Source organism: Solanum dulcamara, chromosome 6 (genome assembly GCF_947179165.1).
Source record: "Solanum dulcamara chromosome 6, daSolDulc1.2, whole genome shotgun sequence".
In the NCBI taxonomy this organism is placed as follows: Eukaryota; Viridiplantae; Streptophyta; class Magnoliopsida; order Solanales; family Solanaceae; genus Solanum; species Solanum dulcamara.
The window spans coordinates 29,896,626-29,917,608 of record NC_077242.1 but is presented as its reverse complement, the minus strand read 5'-3'; the positions used below and the strand labels follow the sequence as shown (position 1 = coordinate 29,917,608).

At 38.7% G+C, this 20,983-nt stretch overlaps 1 protein-coding gene across 2 annotated transcripts; it reads left to right on the top strand.

The window, feature by feature from the left end:
* The first annotated feature begins 3,859 nt into the window (after positions 1 to 3,859).
* Positions 3,860 to 20,718, top strand: LOC129893393 (telomere repeat-binding factor 4). Of its 2 annotated transcripts, XM_055968907.1 has the most exons (6): positions 3,860 to 4,173; positions 13,442 to 13,656; positions 14,386 to 14,470; positions 15,352 to 15,435; positions 19,951 to 20,224; positions 20,320 to 20,718. In XM_055968907.1, the coding sequence occupies exons 1-6, from the start codon at positions 4,024 to 4,026 to the stop codon at positions 20,352 to 20,354; spliced, it is 843 nt and encodes a 280-aa protein (XP_055824882.1). In that variant the 5' UTR covers positions 3,860 to 4,023; the 3' UTR covers positions 20,355 to 20,718. The 2 variants fall into 2 exon arrangements, with proteins under 2 accessions (XP_055824882.1, XP_055824884.1); XM_055968909.1 differs by lacking the exon at positions 15,352 to 15,435 and having other exon boundaries at positions 3,868 to 4,173.
* The last annotated feature ends 265 nt before the right edge of the window (positions 20,719 to 20,983 follow it).

Here is a 20,983-nt window from a genome sequence, read left to right as displayed (position 1 = left end):
CACTTACTAGCTTAAGAGTGGTGCATCCTCTCCCATTGTCTTCTTCCACTGGTCACAACACACTTTTGCAACACCATTGAGTAATATTCAACCATTTCAATCCGCTCTACATCAGTGATAATGCATAACCTGAAACACTTTTTGTAGCTCATACATAAAGTTTTATGGATCCTCATTAAATGTAGACCCAGTAAAGTATGGTGGATTCATCCTTAAGAACTCACAAACTCTGGAAGTATCTAGATCACCCTTGCGGCCTACCCCTAGCGATCAACCTTTGCTGTCATAGACTGCGCCAACATCTAGATGGCATTGTGGAATTCAGTATTAGTAACTTTAGCCTATGGTGGTCGTTCAACAAGAACAGCTGGACCCCTTGGTCCTTTAAGAACTTGGGGCTCTTACTGGTTCCTATTCTGTTTAGCAGGATATCTGACTGCTCTTCTTGGAGGCATGATCTGTAACACGTGAATGCATAAATTTAGAATGAGATTTCATAGAGTTAAAATCTATAGCATGAACTAGAGTATGAAAGAAGTGGAATAATTCCTAAAAGTTCGATAGACTCCTCGTTATAGATGTGGCGCGCTTCATACCAATAAGAAAGACTCTACTAGACTTAGCTTTATAGATATCCTAGGACTCTTGAATCCTGTGCTCTGGTACCAATTTTGTCATGCCTTAAGTCTATACCCCGAACGTGGCCGACACTCGAAAAAATCATTACTGGTCCCAAATGAACCCTTGGCCTGGCTAACTATGATCAAATAATTCAATGAAACTTGCGGAAGCTTAAATAAATGGGAAATTAATACTTTAAAGAGAACTTAAAACCATTGTATGAAAATAATCCACATAGTGATGAAAAGTATTTCAAAGGAATATCTAAAATATAACATTAACTGACTCTCTATAACTGTGTCCATGAAGCCTCTAAAACTAATGATGGGTGCCAAAACAAGACCTCTGGCTACCTCAAAATACTAACAACTACTAATACTAAAATGATCAAATAACTACAAGAGTCCTCCGGAGGAAGAAGGTCTCACCAAAGCTGATAGATGAATGATCTCAATGATGAGCCTGTTGATGATGCAGCGTCGAATAATGTCAGTACATGAAATATACGGTATGTAATATGGCGGAGTGAAACAAATAACTGAACATGAGAGAATGAACATAATTCAATATAAAATAAAACATAGGCATGAGGTAAAAATCATTCAACTTTACAATGAAATAGGCAATAGAAGCAAAACATTAAAATAGTACACTTTACTTTATTGGAGAGTTTCTCAAACCGACAACCATTATTAATAAGCCCAACAATGATACAACGTCCTGTCCACGTTGCCAGGGCCATCCTATACCTTAACGGGATATAGGACAACAACTTTAATCTATGGATCCATATAATAGGACTTCTCAGAGACAATGATAAGTCGCTCATATTTCGGTACGATTCTATCCTACGCTGATAACATAGTTTGTGTGATCTTGAATTATATGAACTCTTACCCTTATCGGTGCTCAATAGTACTCCCAACATAAGAAATATCAATATTGCTCATATAATATCTAAGTTGAGTTAATACTCAAAAGCCATATTCACAGAAAACTGATCTTTTCTTTACTTTACTTTTACTTTGCTAAAATACTCTCTGAAAATATTTATACTCTTTTCAAAATCATGACTCTTTTCCCAATGTAAAATAATACATTTGAAAATATTTACACTTAGTAAAACTCTTTTTAATGGGATTTTAAAGGTATCCATGAAGTCACTTTGTTTTAAAGAAATTAGTGTAAAATATTAAGCAATGAGGTAACACAATTAGGGCTCATATGAAACTAGGCATGAACAATATATCATGAATAAAAATTACATAATTAATTACAATATCATTATGCATACATAAGACTCAATAATAAGAGTCTCATTCAAAAACTCAATAAGAATAGGAGTAAAACTCGAACTTGAACTTATACTAACCGAATTGAGATGTAGGGTGCAATGACAAATTTAGCAAGGACATTTGAACCCTAGCTTCTCCTCTTCTCTCCAATCCTTGCTCTCAAATTTTTTTAAGTAATAATGAAAGAAAAGGCACATTGGGTACTGATAAGGGACTAATTTTTAGTCCCAAGGCGTCTTGGATTTAGTTTGGGAGAGGTGGAAAAAGACTGAAATATCCCTCAGTAAAAGCGACTCTGGCCTGCTAAGGGCACTTCTACGGACTATAGAGTCTTCTACAGACCGTAGAAGGTCGGTCGTAGAATCTTATGTCCAAAATTAGACCTCACTAATTCAAGGCTTGGTGGTTCTACGACTAGGCTTTTACGGGTCGTAGACTTGATGACAGGTCGTAAATACCAATCGTATGAACACATTGAAAGTTGAGTCTTGGACTCTACGAGCCATCCTATGACTCGTGAAGTTTCAACCGATCGTAAGACCCAATCATAGGGGGCCGGTGCACATTCTAGTAGCTACCTGGAATGTGTCATTGGTTCCACGAAGGGACCCTACGGGTTGTAAGGTTGACTCATAAGAATGGTTCTCAGAACTCAAATTTTGGCTAAGTGTTGGGGTTTTAATTATCTCTTCGTACAGCTCATAGAAAACTCTACGGGTCGTAGACTACTGACAATTCATTTTCTCAACTTTTTCTCAGGTTTTCTCTTGGCTCTTCGGGATCGATCTAAGTTAAAATAGTATGGGGTGTAACAAAAAGGTGTATTTTTAAGTGTTGGTTTTGTTTTTGATGACTTTGACTTGGTCAAATGAGATTAAATAAAATATAGACTTGATTAGAGTAATTAAAATCTTTGGGGTGTATCATAATATTTCAAAAAATTTGAGAAGTCTTCCCTCTATTTTAAATTTCAAAATTTTAAACTTCCCCTCTACATTATATTTTTAATCTTCCTTTCTTTCTCCTTTCTCTTTTCAGATTTCTCTCCCCCTCATTTTGTTCCCTTTTCTTTCTTTCTCTTTTACTCTATTTTCTTCTTCTTCTTTATGATCTTTTTTGCCGCCATCATCGCCGCTGCCGTTCATTATTTTTTATCGCACTCTTTTTTTTCTCTCTTTTTGGTCCTTATTTTTACAACTTGTTGTAACATGTTAGTAATATGTTGCAACAAATGTCCTATCTGTTGCAACAGGTTATTAATTGCAACAGATGTCTTATCTGTTGTAATAGATGTGTTGTCTTTTGCAACAACTAGGAACAAATATCGTCATTTGTTGCATAAGATAGGACACATACTGCAACAAATTGCTAACTTGTTGCAACAACTTCAGCAATTGTGAGGTGACAGAAAGGTTATATCAGCAAAGAAGGTGTTGATGTTGGTGATAACAATAAAGGTGGAGGTACTGGTTGTTGTGGAGGTGATGGGGGAGGAGAAGGAGGTGGCAACGGTGGTGGAGGAGGCGGAAGAAGAGGAGGAAGTGGTGGTGGTGGAATAGAAAAAAAAAGAGAAAGTGGTGGTAATGGAGGAAGAAGAGGAAGAATTGGTGGTGGTGAAAATGGTGACGACGACAATAACAACGACAAAAGGAGTGGGAATGGCGGCAACAGAAGGGTGGAGTGGGAATGGCGGCGACAGAAGGGTGGAGTGGGAAGGGGGAGGGGTGGGATGAGAAAGATAGGACTTTTGTGTAACTAATAAAACTTGATGATTTTAGAATTAATATCATTAACACTAGTTTTAAAATTGTCAACTCTATTCAATAATTAAAATTTGAATCATTTTAAAAAAAAATTAAATTCTTTTATCACCCTTAATTAAAATAGCCGTGTGTTTGGCCTATGGGGCATAAGACACAAGTTTTGTCATTTTCTCACGAATAAAATAACAAGGTCCAAGTTGAATAAATGATGGCTTAGGGGCCACAACGTCAATGCATACGAAAACCCCAACAGAAAGAAGCGAACGCCGTCCAACAATTTCGCAGAAAAACAGAGAGAAGGGTTTAAGAAGTAGCGGCAGCTGGTAAGAGATTGAGTGTGAGGGATGGGAAATCCAAAGCAGAAATGGACTTCGGAGGAAGAAGAAGCACTTCGTGCCGGCGTCGCAAAGCACGGAGCTGGCAAATGGAAGAACATTCAAAGAGACCCCGAATTTAATCACCTCCTTTACTCTCGCTCCAACATCGATCTTAAGGTCTTTTCTTTTCTTTCCAGTTCCCTCTCCATTTCTTTCGTTTCAATTATCATCAAGGAGACGGCAAGTTATGTACTTGACCCGACTTTTGTAAAAGAGTGTAGTTTATATACGCTTACAATCAGGTGGCTTGATTTATTGATTGTCGATTGTATTCCACCTGATTTGTGAGAAATTCGTTTAATGGTATTCCATTAATGTTGGAGTGCGTGCATATGATTGACCATATGCAAATTTGAAATGCTATAACCTGTGAAGGAAGTGTACAATTATTACTATCATATTTCAATGTCCTAAGGGGTTGTTTGGTTTAAGTTTTAGGAGATATAGCCTTCTCATAAAAACTACCATGAGTTTATACAATGTTTTGTTGAGGTTTGAGAAGATTTAATCACCACGTAAAAATTCAGCAGTAATTGATACAACATTTGGTTGGTCCTTTGGTTGTTATCAACAACATATCTAGTGAAATTTTACAAGTGGAGCCGCCCATTGGGGATGGTAGAATGTATGCTAACCTTATCACTACCTCGTGGAGGTAGATGGGCTGTTTTCAAAAAGACCCTTGGCTTAAGTGCAACAAATTCAGGTCCTTTTGTTGTCATCATAAATAATATTTGCATAAGTTATGCGAGAATCTCTATATTATTTTATACAAGATGCAATTTGAAATAAAAATGTGGGTATTAGTAATACATAGAATAAAAATGCTTAAATGACAAAACTAGCCCTTATAATAATATGAATTTTTTGGTTCTGTTTTTTTTGTTGGGGTAAAAATCTAGTTCTCCATTGATCATTGATGGGCAAAAATATACAACTTGAGTTGGGCATACCAAACTTGGTATAAGATTATTGAGATTAGGCTAGTGTAATTTGTCCTACCAAAAAAGAGAGCACAAAAATTTGAGAGGGTAGTAGAATCAGAGTGGTTCATGATAAATGAGGCAGGGCTTAGTAGGTTTGATTCTAAAGGATGGTATGTTCCACCCATTCATATTTACCAACCCTTTAACTTTGCTAGGAAGAGACACATAGGATGTGAATTCTTGGTCTTCATTGTAGACATGGCTAATGGTTGCAAGTTTGTCGGCAAGTTTGTTGGCTTCTTTGTCGCAATGTCTAATGGTAAAGCCATGATTTGCAACAAGTTTTTGGATCTCCTTAACTTGGCGACTAATTCTCAGAGATTTTCCTTCTTCCTTGATTCTTTTGACAATGAGCATATAATTAGTTTCTCCCCACACCATATTGAAACCATTCTTGTCACACCATTTAAGCCCATAAAGTAGTGCAACTGCTTCTGCTTGGTTGCTATTCCCTGACCTACTTTGATGGAGTAAGCAAACAAGACTATCCCCTGGCTATTCGTGATTATTCCTCCTAGTCCTCAACATATTCCATTTAAGTTGTGTTGCCTTATAAGTTCAGCTTGACCAATGGTGTGGAGGGTTCATGCTAGTTTATAACAATGATGCTTTGGTGTAAGAGGCCTGCTTCACAGGCTTGACAAAGGTTGCTCCAATGATGCATTCCCAAACTATTTCTTGGTGATCTGCAAAACAGTATTTAGAATTAGTTCTAGATCTATAAAAGGATGGTTTCTAATCATGTTTGTTGCTACATCTGGCCCTCCACAATTTTTTTTTTTATGGGAACAGACCCTACACGAGGCTCCTACCTCTCGTGCACAGTCAGGGGTTGAGCATCACCCCCAAGCCTTAACATAAAATAAAACAGAAAAATACAAGGAGGAGGATATAAACCTTACCTCCGATCCTATGTTGGTTCATAAGTCGGCTAACCTATTAAGGTCGGCTAACTCATCCCCGTAGCAAAAGGAGCTATCTATAACTAGAAAACAGTAAACCTATGAGAGGACTCCTCCCGATACAAGTCGACTAAGAAAGCATAAATGAGGGAGACTCTCCCCTTCCATGAGAAGACAAGAAAGTAACCTACACTAGTCCTATTCAACTATGCTACGTACCATACATAGCTAAATTGAGGAAGAACAAGTATATGAACCTTCTATCTCGCATGGGGTGAAGAAGCTCTTTTCATCTTTGCTCTTTTTCGTCTTGTCGTACCAAGTAAGTCCAAGGGAAGTATGCAACAACATCGCAATCATGATTATCCGCTAAGGAGGATGAAACGAGAGGAAGTATATAGAGCTATAATAACCAGCAACGTTGGAGTTGTTGTTGAGAAAACTAGTGACTGAAGAGCAGCAAATTGTAACTTGTAGGTGATGCAGCCATGGCATGAGCAGTTGCTTGGGTGTCAAGGAGCTCAAAGTAACTTGGAGCTGCTGCAAGAAGGCCCCTACATGAATGGTTGCTGTCTTCGTTTGTTTGATTCTTTGTGGACCTGCACAAGGAAGTAGCCAAGGAAGCAAACCAGTGTGTGGTGGTTCTGTAGTGCCCATTGGAGGGCTCCTCAATTGCAAGTAGATGGAAGTTGAAGATTGTTGGTGTTGGATTGTTGTAGTTGTATGGTTGCTGCTGTAGCTTCTGAATTCCAAGGTGCTGTGGTTGGTTGCAACTCCTCTTGTTGATAGTTGCTGCACTGCACAGCTGTGAAGTTGTTGTTGCTTCCAATCAAATTCAGCTTCAGCAGTCTGTGACATGATATCTGCAACTGCAGCTTCATGGAATTTGCAGCTTCTGATGTTCCAGCAGCCTGCATACACAAATAAACAACCACACAAACAAGAACAATGGCCTCCCAGATTAGACTCCCATAATGAGTGTTGATGGGTGCTGCTGCTGCCAGGAGGTTTAACAGATGGTGCCTTGGATATTGGAGGGTTCTTGTGTGCCTGCACAGAATCCAGGAGGGCTGTTGCATGTGTTGTAGCATGGTAGCTGTTGGCTGCATCTACAAGTGCAACCATGCACTTTGTAATCCCTGCATCTGCAAAGAAAGACAACCCTGTTGCCACTGCTGTTGCTGCAGCTGTAGCCCATCTGTTGCAGGTCTGTCTTGATGTTGCTTTATGTTCTAGTGAGTGGTTGTATGCTGAAGTACTTGTTCTTGGGGATTGTAGTTGTGTATTGTACCTGCACAAGTAAAAGAACAAGAAGAAAAGTACCTCCAATACTCCTGCACAACAAACTTCTGCAGGTCCATTGTGGACTTGTAGTTTGTCCTTGTATGCTGCATGTTGTTGGAGTTTTTGTGTGTTGTGGCTTGTAAACATGTCCCCAACTGTAACATGCTTTAATGTATCTCCAGATACCTGCAAATGCATAGAGACAAGCCAACAAGACCAAAAACAAATAGACACCAACCTCCTCATTATGCTTACGTCGGCTAACTTTTTCAAGGTCGCTCGACTAACGTTTTCAATTATCCATTTGAGGTGGAACTTCTTGGGCCTTGTAGTGACTGTATTTTCTGTGTTCTTGCAACATTTGGAGGCCTTTTGGACAAGCTGGAAGCTCCAAGTAGTGAATTGCTCCATTTGAAGACTTAAGTCGGCTAACTTTTTCAAGGTCGCTCGACTAACGTCTCCAATTATCCGTTTGGGATGAAACTTCTTGGGATTTGTAATTACAGTACTTTCTATGTTTTTGCAACATTTGGAGGCCTGTTTGACAAGCTGGAGGCTCCAAGTTGTGGAGTGCTCCATTTGGAGACTTAAGTCGGCTAACTTTTTCAAGGTCGCTCGCCTAACGTCTCCAATTGTCCGTTTGTGATGAAACTTCTTGGACCTTATCCCTATAGTATTTTCTGTAATCCTGCAAAGTTTGGAGGCCTTTTGATGTGTCATGATGCATTTGTTGATTTGCTGCTGCTGTGGCTCAGTTACATTCACTGTTGCTGCTATAGTGTAGCATATGCAAGTGATGTTGCTGAGATGCTGCAGGTCTATGGTAGGTTGTTGGTCCAAGAATTCCAATCTCAGCTGCTGAAACTCCAATACCAGGCTCAAAGCTTCATGATACCTGCACCAGATAAACAAACAAAAGGAAAAATCCCTTTGCTGATTCCTGTGCTGCATCTCTACAACATTCTTGCAGCTCCAAGGCCATCTCCAAGTTATCCATTGGTTCATTTTGCAGCTGCTGTGCCAAGAAGCAAACCTCACCTGGCTTGCAGTTATTTGTTCCCTTTTTCCAAATCTGCTGGTACCTACACAATCAAGCATGAAAAGAAAAAAGAAACTATCTACTCTAATCCTTACCTCTAGGGGTAGGTTGATTGCTCTAGGAAGGCAATAAACAAGGGAGACTCTCCCCTTTACAAAACTCCTAACTATGAATTTATACATAGGGAGTTCTGTACTACTATTAATGGTATACAATTCAAGGAGGTTGTTTGATCCTCTTCAGTTTTGTCCTCCTAAAATTTGGCATCCCCATTTTGTCTAGGATGTAGTATCCTCTTGTTTCCTTAGGAAGCTGTTGAGCACTGTAGAATTGAACCATGCTGTCTACACTGTGGCTATGCTTGGAAAGTGTATCTGCAACAAAGTTAGCTTCCCTATAGATGTGCTTGCATTGAAAGAAATCCATCATTATGATCAGCTCCTGTAGGTCTGTGATGTAATTCCTGATATTCCAGGGTGGTGTAATCTCTTGTTTTAGCCATTTCACAAGTAATTCAGAGTCAACCTCCAGTAGGACCCTGCTGTAGCCATGTTGAATGCACCAAGTGATGCCCAGAAGTGTAGCCTGTACCTCAGCTTGGTTGTTAGAACCAACTCCAAGTGGTGCAGCAAATGCATAAAGGAGGTTTCCTTTGTGGTCTCTTAGGATGCCCCCAGCTCCAATTTTCCCAGGATTATTCAAAGCACTTCCATCAGTGTTAAATTTAACCACATTGTAAGTTGGTTTGTGCCAACTAACTTGGGTGATTTTCAGCTCCTGACTGCAGTTTTCCACCATAATTATTAGCTCCTTCCAGTCACTTGGCCAGCTAAGGTAAGGGAAAGCTGTGAAGATCAGCATGTAAAGTTCTTTGATAACTGAGAACTTCACTCTAGTACTGCTTGACTTTTTTCCTCCATATTTGCTAGCACATCTGTTCTTCCATAGATTCCAACAGATGAATATGGGGGTAGCTTGCATTAATAGTTTATGGACTTCATTATTTGGTTTAACCAACCACCATTTCATCAGAGTGCTCCTCATGGGGGCCCTCCACAATTTTCAACATATGATTTGTGGGAGAGTTTTCAAGATGTAACCAGCCATGGGGTTTTTGTGCTTGATATTCCACCAACGAAGAAATAGCATCCTCGGGTTCATATTCCTTAGTTCAATGCCTAGAGGTGTAGCAAAGAAATTCCACATTCTTCTAGCATGATCTCCTGCATAGAATAAATGGTCAAATCTTTCATACTCATTAGTCATATTAGTAGGATCACAACAATAACAATGATGCCATAATTAGACTCTTGAGCATTTGTGGCTAGTCTGTTGTGAGTAGCCCTCCAAGTCAAGAAAGACATCTTGAAGGGAATGTCTTTATGCCAAAATTTAGTCTCTATGGGGTTGGGGTCTCTCTTTTGTTTCAAGTACCCCCAAGTTGTGCCTATAGTAAACAACTCGCTCCCACCTGTCTTCTTCCCACTATAGTGAAAGATCTTTCATCTCTAAGGCGGGTTTTCGCTGAGAATGGAATAGTGTTCGTATCCACGACGCAACAGAGGAGCCCATTTAGTATCGTCTGCAAAGAAATTTCCTTCCTATTTTCAGGAGGAATTCTATCATCCATGGAGAAGAACCCCAGTTCCTTTCTGCTTTTTTTCTTGCTTCTCCTGTTTTACGAATCCTACAACTCTCTTTACTGAGTGAGACTCCATCCATCAGAGATTTTCTTTGTCCGGAATGAGCTTCTAATAAAAACACAAGTATAGGTTGGAGGATTGATACTATAAGTAGGACAAAGGCCTTTAAAGAGAGAAATGTCTGCCTATTAAATCCTATTTTTTTCCTTTTTTTTCCGGCTAGCTCTAGCCCTAGTAAAGGTTCGAGCAGAAAAAGATGAAAATCGACTCTTTATCCCCTGTTCATTTTTCCAATACTCGTTTTAGCAGGTTAAGTATTCCATTTCATATTTACCACTACGCATTTCACCGCTCCACCAAAAATTTCCTCCGCCCAAAAAGATACTTCGAAGGCTTTGGGATTGAAGTCTCATTAGCCGAAGTGCTCAAAGGTTGTTTACTCAGATATTTCTTATCAAAGCGAGGGGCGATCTAAGTGAGGAGATGCCTTTGAAGTAGCGGACCTATAAGTGTGATTGAACTCGCCGATCAGGCGTATACTCAACGGAGGCTTTAGGCAACTCGCTGGTTTCGAGATGTAGAAGAGAGGGTCCAGACAACTTTGTCTAGGACAACCAAGGAAATGTTGATAGTAGATAGCTTGTTTTTGATCTCAATAAGGGGTTGGAAATGTAGTTGCAAATAGGTAGAGGAACTTCATTGAGTCATTAGGTGTATGAGGGAGAGGAGACATGAAAAGGGCCTCTGTAGGGTTTTATGAACTTAAGGAAATGTTAGATGGAGACCGAATCTAGGGGGGGAGTATTTAGTCAGGTAGGGGATAGGATAAGGGAATAGTTGGAAAAGACTATAGTATAAGAAGAGGTCAAGGAAGCTGTGTTGAATTGCAGGGGGGTGGGGGGACAAGGCTTTGGAGTTGGATGAATTCAATTTAGCCTTTTCCAACAGTGTTGGAGGATAGTTAAAGGTGAGTTTATGGAGACCATTCCAGAGGGGGGTTCGAGAAAAGTTGTTATGCCACTTTTGTTACCATTGTGCCAAAGAATGAAGGAATGTAGAGTATAATGACTTTTAGACCTATTAGTCTGGTAGGAAGCATTTACAAAATTGCCTCGAAAGTGCCTTTTAATATACTAAAACGGTTTTGGAAGATGGTGTTCACTTCTCATAATGCTTTTTTGGAATGAAGAGAGATACTAGATGTAGCTTTCGTGGCAAATGAAGTGGTTGATTCTAAGAAGAAAAAAGGTAAACTGGAATCTTATGTAAGTTGGACCTTGAAAAAGCTTACGATGATGTGAATTGAAATTTTTTAGATTTCATTATGTTGAGGATGAGTTTTGGGGAAAAATGGAGGAGATGGATCAGTTTTTTGCATTTCTATTGCCATATTCTCTATTTTGGTGAATAAGAGTCTATGTGGTTTCTCTGGGAGTTTGAGGGGCTTAAGACAAGGGGATCCTTTATCACTTATGTTATTCATCTTGGTAATGGATGCTTTGAGCAAACTGATGGATAAGGCAGTCTTTGGAGACGTTTTGAAGGGCTTTGATGCTTCTTTTAGAGGGCGTAATAATGTGATAGTTCCTCATCTTTTATTCGTAGAGGACATGTTGGTCATCTGTGATGCATAGGTGTCTCAAATAGATCATTTGTAATAAATTTTGATTTGGTTTCAGGTTGTATCAGGCCTTAAGGTCAATCTCAAAAAATGTGAGGTCAGATCAATTAGAGTAGTGAATATTACTAAGGAAACGGCACATGTGTTGAATCGCAAGGTCGACACTCTTACCTACTATATATCTGTTATTACCATTGGGGCCCATGTAGTGTGGAATCCAATGATTGATAGAGTAGAAAAATGACTTAAGGGATGGCAAAAGAGGTACTCATAATGCGGGGGGGGGGGGGGGGGGGGGGTTAAGGAAGTGTTGATCAAAAACACCCTTTCTTTTGTTGTCACTTTTTTAGGCGCCTAGAAAAGTGATTGAAAGGTTGGAAAGACGTCAGCGGAACTTTTTATGGGACACTATGAAAGACATTAAGAAGTTTCATCTAGTGAATTGGAGAGTTGTCACATCTCTAAAGGAATGGGAGGACTCAAGAGTGAAAGATCTCAAGATATTCTATAAAGCTCAGTTAGAAAAGTGGTTATGGAGATTTGGGGTGGAGTAGAATGCTTTTGTTTGAGGGGGGGGGGGGGGCATTATTGCTCTGGTTGGGTGTTAATTAGGAGGAGTTTATGAAGGGATGCGAAGATTTTTGTGGACGAATTTCTTTTGAAGTTGGGGACAAAAGTAGGATTAGCTTTTTGGGCACATAATTGGTGCAGAGAGAATGAGTTGAGGGAAGTCTTCCCTAATATATATCGTGTATCAAGCCAAAGAGAGATGCCAATCCAACAAATTCATTGCTCTCATGAGAGATCTCTCATTCACTGAGACTTCATATTCAGATAGAACTTTTAGGATTGGGAGATGGAAGGATTTCACAATTTTATTGCGTTTTTGTATGGGCTAAACACACCAAATAACTTATCAGATATATGGAGATAGTTTATTCACTCGTAGCTATACCAAATAACTTATCAAATTTATGGAGATGGTTTCTTCACTCTTGGCTTTGCTACAAGAGATTATTAGCGAGAGAGAAATGTTCCTTCTCTCATGACTATTTGGATGCCTAGAGCACTGAGGAAGGTGTGTCTCTTTGTATGGTTGGTGACAAGGGGTGTGATTTTAACAATGGAAAATTTGAGGAAGAGGAGGATCACTTAGGTTAGTTGGTGGTTTATGTGTAAGAGTGCAGGCGAAAATATTGATCATCTCCTATTGCACTACCAATTGGCTAGCCGGTTATGGAGGGTGGCCCTCAACTTGTTTAGGTTGCAATGGGTGATGTTAGACACAATGAAGGAAGCTTTACAAAGTTGGACTTATAGGATGGGGAAGAGAAGCTCAAGGGCATGGACGGTTACCCCTTCAACAATCATGTGGATCATTTGCAAAGAGTGAAATAGGAGGACTTTTGAAGGGGTGGAACAAGATTTTTTAAAATTACTAAGTAGTTTTTTGTCGTTAGTTTCTTTTTGGTGTACTTATAGGTCCCTCTTTGTATAGAGGATTGGATTTCTGTTGTTGAGATCCATATTTTGGTGCAGGTTCTCTTCATTTGGTATACGACTTGTAAACGGGATTTTCCTAATTGTTAATAAAATTATTTACCTTGTAAAAAAAAAGGAAATTTTGGAAGTTTGGCCAAATAGGCTATTTATCTATTAGCTTAATGCTTCTAAATCCCTCTGCCTCGTAATGCCTTTGCGGAATGAAGAAGTTAATTTGGATGGTTGATGAGAATCTTATTGTTTTCTTGCATTGTACTTTACTTCCTTTTTTTTTCATTTTCTCTCATTGACTTCTTGGCATTGTATTTGGATGGTTGATGAGAATCTTATTGTTTTCTTGCATTGTACTTTACTTCCTTTTTTTTTCATTTTCTCTCATTGACTTCTTGGCATTGTATTTTATGTAGGATAAATGGAGAAATTTAAATGTTAGTGCCAATGGACAAGGACCAAGAGATAAATCAAGGACACAGAAAGTGAAGGCTAATCCTGATGCTGCAGCAGCTCCATTGGCCATCACACAGGCCCCTGTTTCTTCCACTCTAGTTCCACAAGATGCATCAGCAGACACTGTTATGGAAGATTCTTCAAAATGTGCACTAGATGGAAAAACTGCCTCAAAGTTTGTCTTTCTGTATTTCCTTTTCAAATTGTTGAATAGGCCAGGGAATGAGACTTGTCAAATCCATATCCTTTTGAGATAACAAATGCATTTCCTTCAGACTTTCTAACTTAAATCACAGTGATGTGGGAAAAGATAAGCGGTAGTTGTTATTCTTTGAATTGTATAAAGTGCATCAATATGGTAATCTATTAAACTGTTGATTCTGGGGTGAAACAATTTGGTCTGTTATGGATAGACGGGCACAAAGATGTAATTTATCGTATGCCCCTTTACTAGCCAAATGAAGTTTGATCTGTTATGGATAGACGGGCACAAAGATGTTATTTATTGTATGCCCATGAATAGTCTTGTATGTCAAATTGACCTCATTAGAAATCCTATGATGAAAGCTCATCATTTCATGTCTTGGTATCTCAACTGAGTACCTCTTTGAAATCTGATGAGTGCTCATGATTATTTTTTTCCCGGATTTTAACCTACCATAAAGAACCACTTGCATCTCCAACTAAAGGTCCCCTCCCGACTCCCACCCCCTCCCAAAAAGAAAATTTAAAAAAGAAAAGAAATAAGAAGATTAGTATAAGTGAATATATAAGTGGAAGAACAAATATATATTTTAGTGCTTGATAGCCATAATGTACATTGCCATTTTTCTTCTTTTTTTCTCTTTGTTCCTAGTAATTCTGTTTTTGTTTTCTTGAAATAATATTATTTCTTTATTCTTAGGTACAATCAAATGATATATGATGCACTTTCAAGTCTAAAAGAGCCAAATGGATCAGACACAAGCACACTTGTTAACTTCATTGAGGTATACAGAGACATCACTACACTTTCTGGTTTCTCTTTTGGCTTTTCTAGCCATATAGGAGGTACTTGACACTTCCACATACCCCTTGACAATCAAACAGACTGTTATGGTTCAAATCCCAGTGGAAACAAAAAAACCTAGGTGATTTCTTCCCATTTGTCCTAGCTTTAGTGGACAGAGTTACCTAGTACTTACCACTTGGTACCTGTTGCTGTCCCGTGGAATTAGTCGAGGTGTGCTCAAGCTGGCCCGAACACCATGGCTATCAATGAAAAACAGACTGTTTACATATATTTTACTAGAAGCACTATGATTTAGGCAATCGCTGTGATTTTGACCATTTACCAGAAAGGAATTTTAAGTTTTCAAGGTCATTAAAATGATTATTTGACACATATAGGGGATGAAGACTTTATTTTTGTCCAACATAAAGACCTAAAGAAATTGTGCTTGTGTTCTTATTTACATCTATGTCTTCATCCTCACAATTGAAAGACATGACAGACAGAACGTACTTACCATCCCGCAAGTTATCCAGGTTCTCTCCCTCAGTCCTTCTTGTGGCAAACAGAGCTAGTATTCATTCCAGGAAAAAGGAAAATAGATCAACTTTGATTAGTGAAACATAACTAAAAGCATTTTCAAGGAAATCAAGTCAATTTGGTTGATAAACAAAAAGAAAAATGTTCACCCATTGCCTAGTGAGAAATAGTTGAAGACTGACTGCAGAAGTATGTCATATGGAGTTCAAAATATTGAGTTCCAGTAATTCCAATAGTTGTTTTTTCTTTTGTCTGACAAAAATAGAAATCACATAATCGCAGAACTATGCAATACATAACTGAAGTGGGCATTTCTTATTGTTTTTGTATCTACTACAGCAAAGGCATGAGGTGCCCCATAACTTCAGAAGGCTGCTGAGTTCTAGGCTGAGGAGGCTTGTTCAACAAGACAAACTTGAAAAGGTCGCCTTTATCTTTTTTACACTTATCAGCTGGATTACCGATAACAATTGCTTTTGCAACTTCTTTTGTTGCCAAAAGGCTAGTCCGAATTATTAACATAATAAAATGTGCATGCTTGTTCTCCAAGTTTTCTGAAGAACTGTCAAATAAATGTATCCAAGCAGAACCCAGTCGTGAACACCCTTATAAAACTAATAGCTTTGTGAAATGAGTATACTAAGTTTGGTTCCAATATCCAGATGTTTGAGTCTGGTGTAGTAGCATAATTAAGGTCACGATCACCAAGTTGTGTGTCACGCCCCAAGTTGGGTGAGGCGGACCATGCTCTATATGAACACATGAACCTGATATATATACTGAACCATATGACATAACTCAGTCAGAAAGCACGTGAAAGATACAATTGGTAAGCTCTAATAAAACAACTGTAAGTAAATAAAGGGCCACTAAGCTTGAATCATATGTTTGGCATACAGTCCACTGACATATACAACTAAAAATACCCACACAAGTCTATGAAGCCTCTTCTAGAATCTGGTAACTGAATACTTGTCGGGACAGGGCTCCGACCTACCCATACTGTACATAGACATCAAAAGAGTATCTAGACTCAACTTGGCTCCAGATAGAAATGGAGCTCATCAATCAACAGCTGCATGTCTGAGAAGATGCGCAGTAAAGTGGTCAGCTATCCTGTGCGTCTGAACCTGCATTGTGAAATGCAGCGTCCCGGCAAAAAGGACGTGAGTACATAACTATGGTACTTGTATGTAAGCAGACTGAATAACATGAAATAACTGGAAAGCTCATAAAAGAGAGAGATGAAACATAGCCTACTGAAGGCATTTGAAAGCTTAAGACAGAGTAAGCCACTCTATTGTGATTGTAACATCTGAATTGTTCTTTAGACTTGGTTTTGTTGGTTCTATATACTTAGCTTATTGTGGATTGTTGTACTCAGCTGATCCTTTAGCCTCTGAAAATATAGAACATGTTAACTTTCAAGTAATGCTGCAAATAGCATAAACATCTGAATCTCACAATAGACTTACTGAAACATACTGAACTTGTAACATATAAGACATGACTTTGTGAATAACTACCGTGTAGCTCGAGGCAAATAGATCATTATGCTAAATTCTTGTGAATCTGAAAGCATTAGCTAAATCTGGATCCGTATGCTTAACTTATTTCTGTTGTTACACCTTATAAGTCATTTAGCTTAGTGCTTTTGGATCTGCATTCTTAGATTGTTTGAGACTTTATTATTACCTATTTCTGTAGTCTTTGAATATAGTATTCAGTATTACTATGGTCACTTCTTGGGGGCTAGTGATTTAACACACAATCAACGGAAATATGGCCACTTCTAGGGGCCTAAAGATATATTGTGGCCACACTGATGGCCTAAAGATATATTCTGGCACACTAGGGGCATCATGAACTTACACGATATCATATCTGTTGTGGACACTTTTGGGGCCTCGTGACTGTACATGATAAATAACATAGTAGGCCTCTGGGGGCCTATTCTTATCGACGTACAACAATTAATGTAAAAGAGCCACAAAAATGCATAAAACATGTAAGTTGAATATTACAATCCTGGGAATCTTATAATAACTTCAGGAATACATTAACCTTGTTCATTATGCTTATTACACTAGGAGCTAATTCATATGAGTTGTTGTGACTACTCTGGGGGCTCTGTGGATAAAGATAAGCAACTAGGGGCAAATAACATATAAGCTGCACATTAGCATTTTTGCGACATCTTGTCCTATCTTCTGCAACTCATTAGATCTGATTCTTTTATGCTTATATAGTCACCTCAGAAAGAAATAGAGGAATACTGACATTTATTATACTGACAAGCGACATCTCATGTAAGAGGAAGACTGACATATGAGTGATCATAAGAGCTTAGCTCACTAGGAGCGATAGCACTTGGGCATATAATATGTTATAGCCATTAGATTGTTATATATAACAAGTTCTTATTGCTCCTTGAGATCAATATAGGCTTCAAGGCCTTGGGATAATCGTCTGTCTTCTTCACATGATTTAGGTCCCACTGGCTCACGGGATACTCACCTGACTTATAACGCATGATTTTGCCACATTGGGCTCACGGGGTACTCACCCGACTTACAACACATTATCAAGTATATTGTTCACCTTGGCGACCTAGTAACTACACACTACAAATAGTGGGCCAAACAAGTCATACAACATGTAAGACTGATTATTAACATTCTGGATTACCTCATCTTACTTTAATTTATTAGACAATAGACGTGATCATTAAGCTCGTTGCACTGGGAACTTAGTTCGTTAAGCTTGTGACACTAGGAATTGATTCGTTAAGCTCGTTACACGGTGAACTGATCTGTTAAGCTCCTTACAGTAAGAGCTGATTCGTTAAGCTCATGACACTAGGAACTGATTTGTTAATACACGCCATAATCATCTCAATTTAGAGGAACTAGACATCTCATAATAGAGGGACATATGAAATGTAAATATATGGGCTTCTTAATGAAGACTTATAAAATCGTATCAAGTGATATGAAACCTCGACTTTAGGGGGCGGGGGGGGGGGGGGGGGGGCGGCAACAAGTGAACAAATAAAGCTTTACCATGTCGGGACTCTTGTCACATCTAGTCTAAGGTCCCATTGACTCGTATAAGAAAAACATATGACATGGAAGTCGTGCCTTAGCAGCAAAAGCCTTAAATACCTCAATTTCTGAATAATTTCGAAGATTCGACCCTTTGGGACCTTAATCTGCAATAAAGGTGTATATAAAGCTAGTGTTAGCAGCTAATCACAAGTGTGGGCGCCACAAATAGTACACCAAACAAATGATGGGCAGCAAGCCGTACAGCCCTCAAACAACTGGTGTATCACCATACCCTCTTTTCCACCTCAATGCAACTATACACGACCCTTCTCATGAGGTTGCTCACACTCCCCCAACAACATAGTGCATAAAACAGCCCCAAAACTCCTCTATACAACAGGAAAAACTTGAACTCACGGTTTCTGATCATCATCACGTGAGTTCTTACTTAAAACACGTCTAGAATTTCTCACCTGAGAAGAGGGGCAGAAACCTTACCTCAATTGATGGAGATTCTGCCTCTTTTACTTTGGTTCTTCAAGAATAGGGTTGTCTTTCAAGCTTGAACTTGAGAAGACAAATTCACTTGAGAGCTAAGGGGAGAAGATGGGGTGAACTTGGCTGTCAAAGTTCCTTAATTACTTCACTTTAATTTCCTTGAGTAAACCTCCAATTTCTTGAAGCTAAGAGGAAAGGGGGATGAAAGTTGGGACTGTTTTGGTGAGAACACCTTGGGAGCTATGGGGGAAATAAGGGGGCGGCTGGTATGGTTGGGAGAGAAAACCCAAGAACCCTAATTGTTCTTGATGAGAGATGAAGAGAAAATGAGTGAAAAAATAGACTTTTGGGTTGTATATAGCCCCTATATCTTCGCTGCTTCTCTTTCTTATTTTCCTTTAATTTGGGGGCTTTTATTTTAAGTAGGCGCATCACCTACTTGGGAAAGTATGTGAAACATAGCTTACTCATTTTGTCACATTCCGATTTTCTTTCCCAAATCTTATTTCCTTCAACTATTTCTCCCTCCGTCCCAATTTATATGAGTTAGTTTGACTTGTCACGGAGTTTAAGATAGAAAGAAAGACTTTTGAAACTCGTGGTCTACAATAAGTCAAAGATGTTTGTGTGGCTATAAATCATTTCATTAAGGGCAAAATGAGCATTTTAAAGTTAAATTGTTACTAAATATAGAAATGTGTCAATCTTTTTGGGACTAACTAAAAAGGGAAGCGAGTCATATAAATTGGGATAGAGGGAGTACTTAGCATTTGTACAATTGAATACTCAAGACTTTAGGCTCAAATATAACCTTACTTTCCCAAGTTTAAATAATCTCATCGACGTCAACTTAGTCGTACACATATTGGATGATAGGAGTATTACACTGTAGTATCCTGTGTGCATACACCATAATCTGGCTTCGGTGGTCGGCATTTTATGGAGTGAAATGTTTGCATCTTTTAGGCAGAGTTATCTTCTTTGGTGGGTAGTGTGTTTTTGATTATCTAATATGGTTGGATGGAAGAGAATGTTTTCAGCTCTCATAGTCGAGTGCTTTCACATACTACTTCTAGACCTGTGCAGGTGTTTTTGGTGGATAGCAGTCACTCTTTTGTTTATTTAGTCTTTTTGTTGGTAGATGGGTGTTCGTCATTATCCTTGGTCAATTTATTTAACATCAGTAGAAGTGCATCTTCCCTGCAGCCTTTTCTTCTATTACATAATCATCTGTTATAATTTATGGATTTTTGAAACTGGAAACTGATGACAATCTAAAGAGCTTAAATGAATTAGTTGTATATTTGATGAACCACCGAATACTGCATCCTGATATTTGTTTTAAGATTGAAAGTCTGAATTCTGGCATTTTGTTTTGCGGCTTCCTCTGCAGATTGAGAATTCCTACAGGATTAAGAAAGATGTCTTGGAAAAAACAAAGACCCCTACGCCTAAACAAAAACATGTTGGGCCAAGGCAGTTTCCAAATAGTGCCTATCTTGGTGACACTGCTGAAGAAGCAGCTATCACTGCTGCCTACAAGGTTGCAGAAGCTGAAAATAAATCATTTGTAGCAGCTGAAGCAGCCAAGGAAGCTGAGAGAGTCTCAAAGATGGAGGAAGACAGTGATAATTCACTACAGGTGTATAAGGATATCTTCGACAAATGTATGTTTCTTCCTTATTCATCTTGTTTGTATGTGTTGTATTTTATATTTTCTCGTGGGACAGTTGTTTATATCTTCATTTTCTTGCATCAACAGGTTCACATGGCGAAATTGTGCTGCTAATGGCATGATATGGTCTTTCCCCTATTTTGTAAAGTCAGAATTAGCTGTTCAGAACCTCTATAGTAGTAAATGTTTTTCTCTTCATATCAACTAGTGATATGCAGTTTGTTGTTAATTTATGTAATAGGGATGATGACCTTTGCACAGATTCTCACCTCCTATTATGTATTCAACGTAACAAAAAAAAAATAGAGAGGCAGAGAGATTATTTTAAAACTAGAGATTTGACGCTTGTAGGCCATGCACTTCTTTCTAGCTGGAAAAATTGATAGAGTGCTCTGCTTTTACTTCCTGCTGAGTAGGTTTGGCGCAACTTCAGTGTATTCATAACCTTTTGAAGTTGACTAAGAAATGAGTTGTGTTAGAGTGGAATCGATCTTTCCATTTGCACTGCAATTACCTCTGTGTTACTCACTTCAATGCTCTCTATCTCTCCTCGCAGCTATGGTTGGACTCTTGAATGTATAATTACCTCATATTGAACATTCTATATGCAGATCTGTACTTGTATCGATTTGTTTGCTACAAAATTCTGTGGGGAATCACTATGCAGTCTCAATTTTAATTTCCTAATTGCATCTGTATGCTTTTGTTTCGTTTTTGATAAATTTATGAAGAGTTCTATGGCAGTAAATTG

What these genes read in the sequence shown, in the direction of transcription:
- LOC129893393 (XM_055968907.1), top strand. Translation starts at nt 4,024, where the DNA reads ATGGGAAATCCAAAGCAGAAATGGACTTCGGAGGAAGAAGAAGCACTT. An exon ending in GCTCCAACATCGATCTTAAG is followed by an intron (nt 4,174 to 13,441) that starts GTCTTTTCTTTT and finishes TATTTTATGTAG; the next exon opens with GATAAATGGAGAAATTTAAA. An exon ending in CACTTGTTAACTTCATTGAG is followed by an intron (nt 14,471 to 15,351) that starts GTATACAGAGAC and finishes TATCTACTACAG; the next exon opens with CAAAGGCATGAGGTGCCCCA.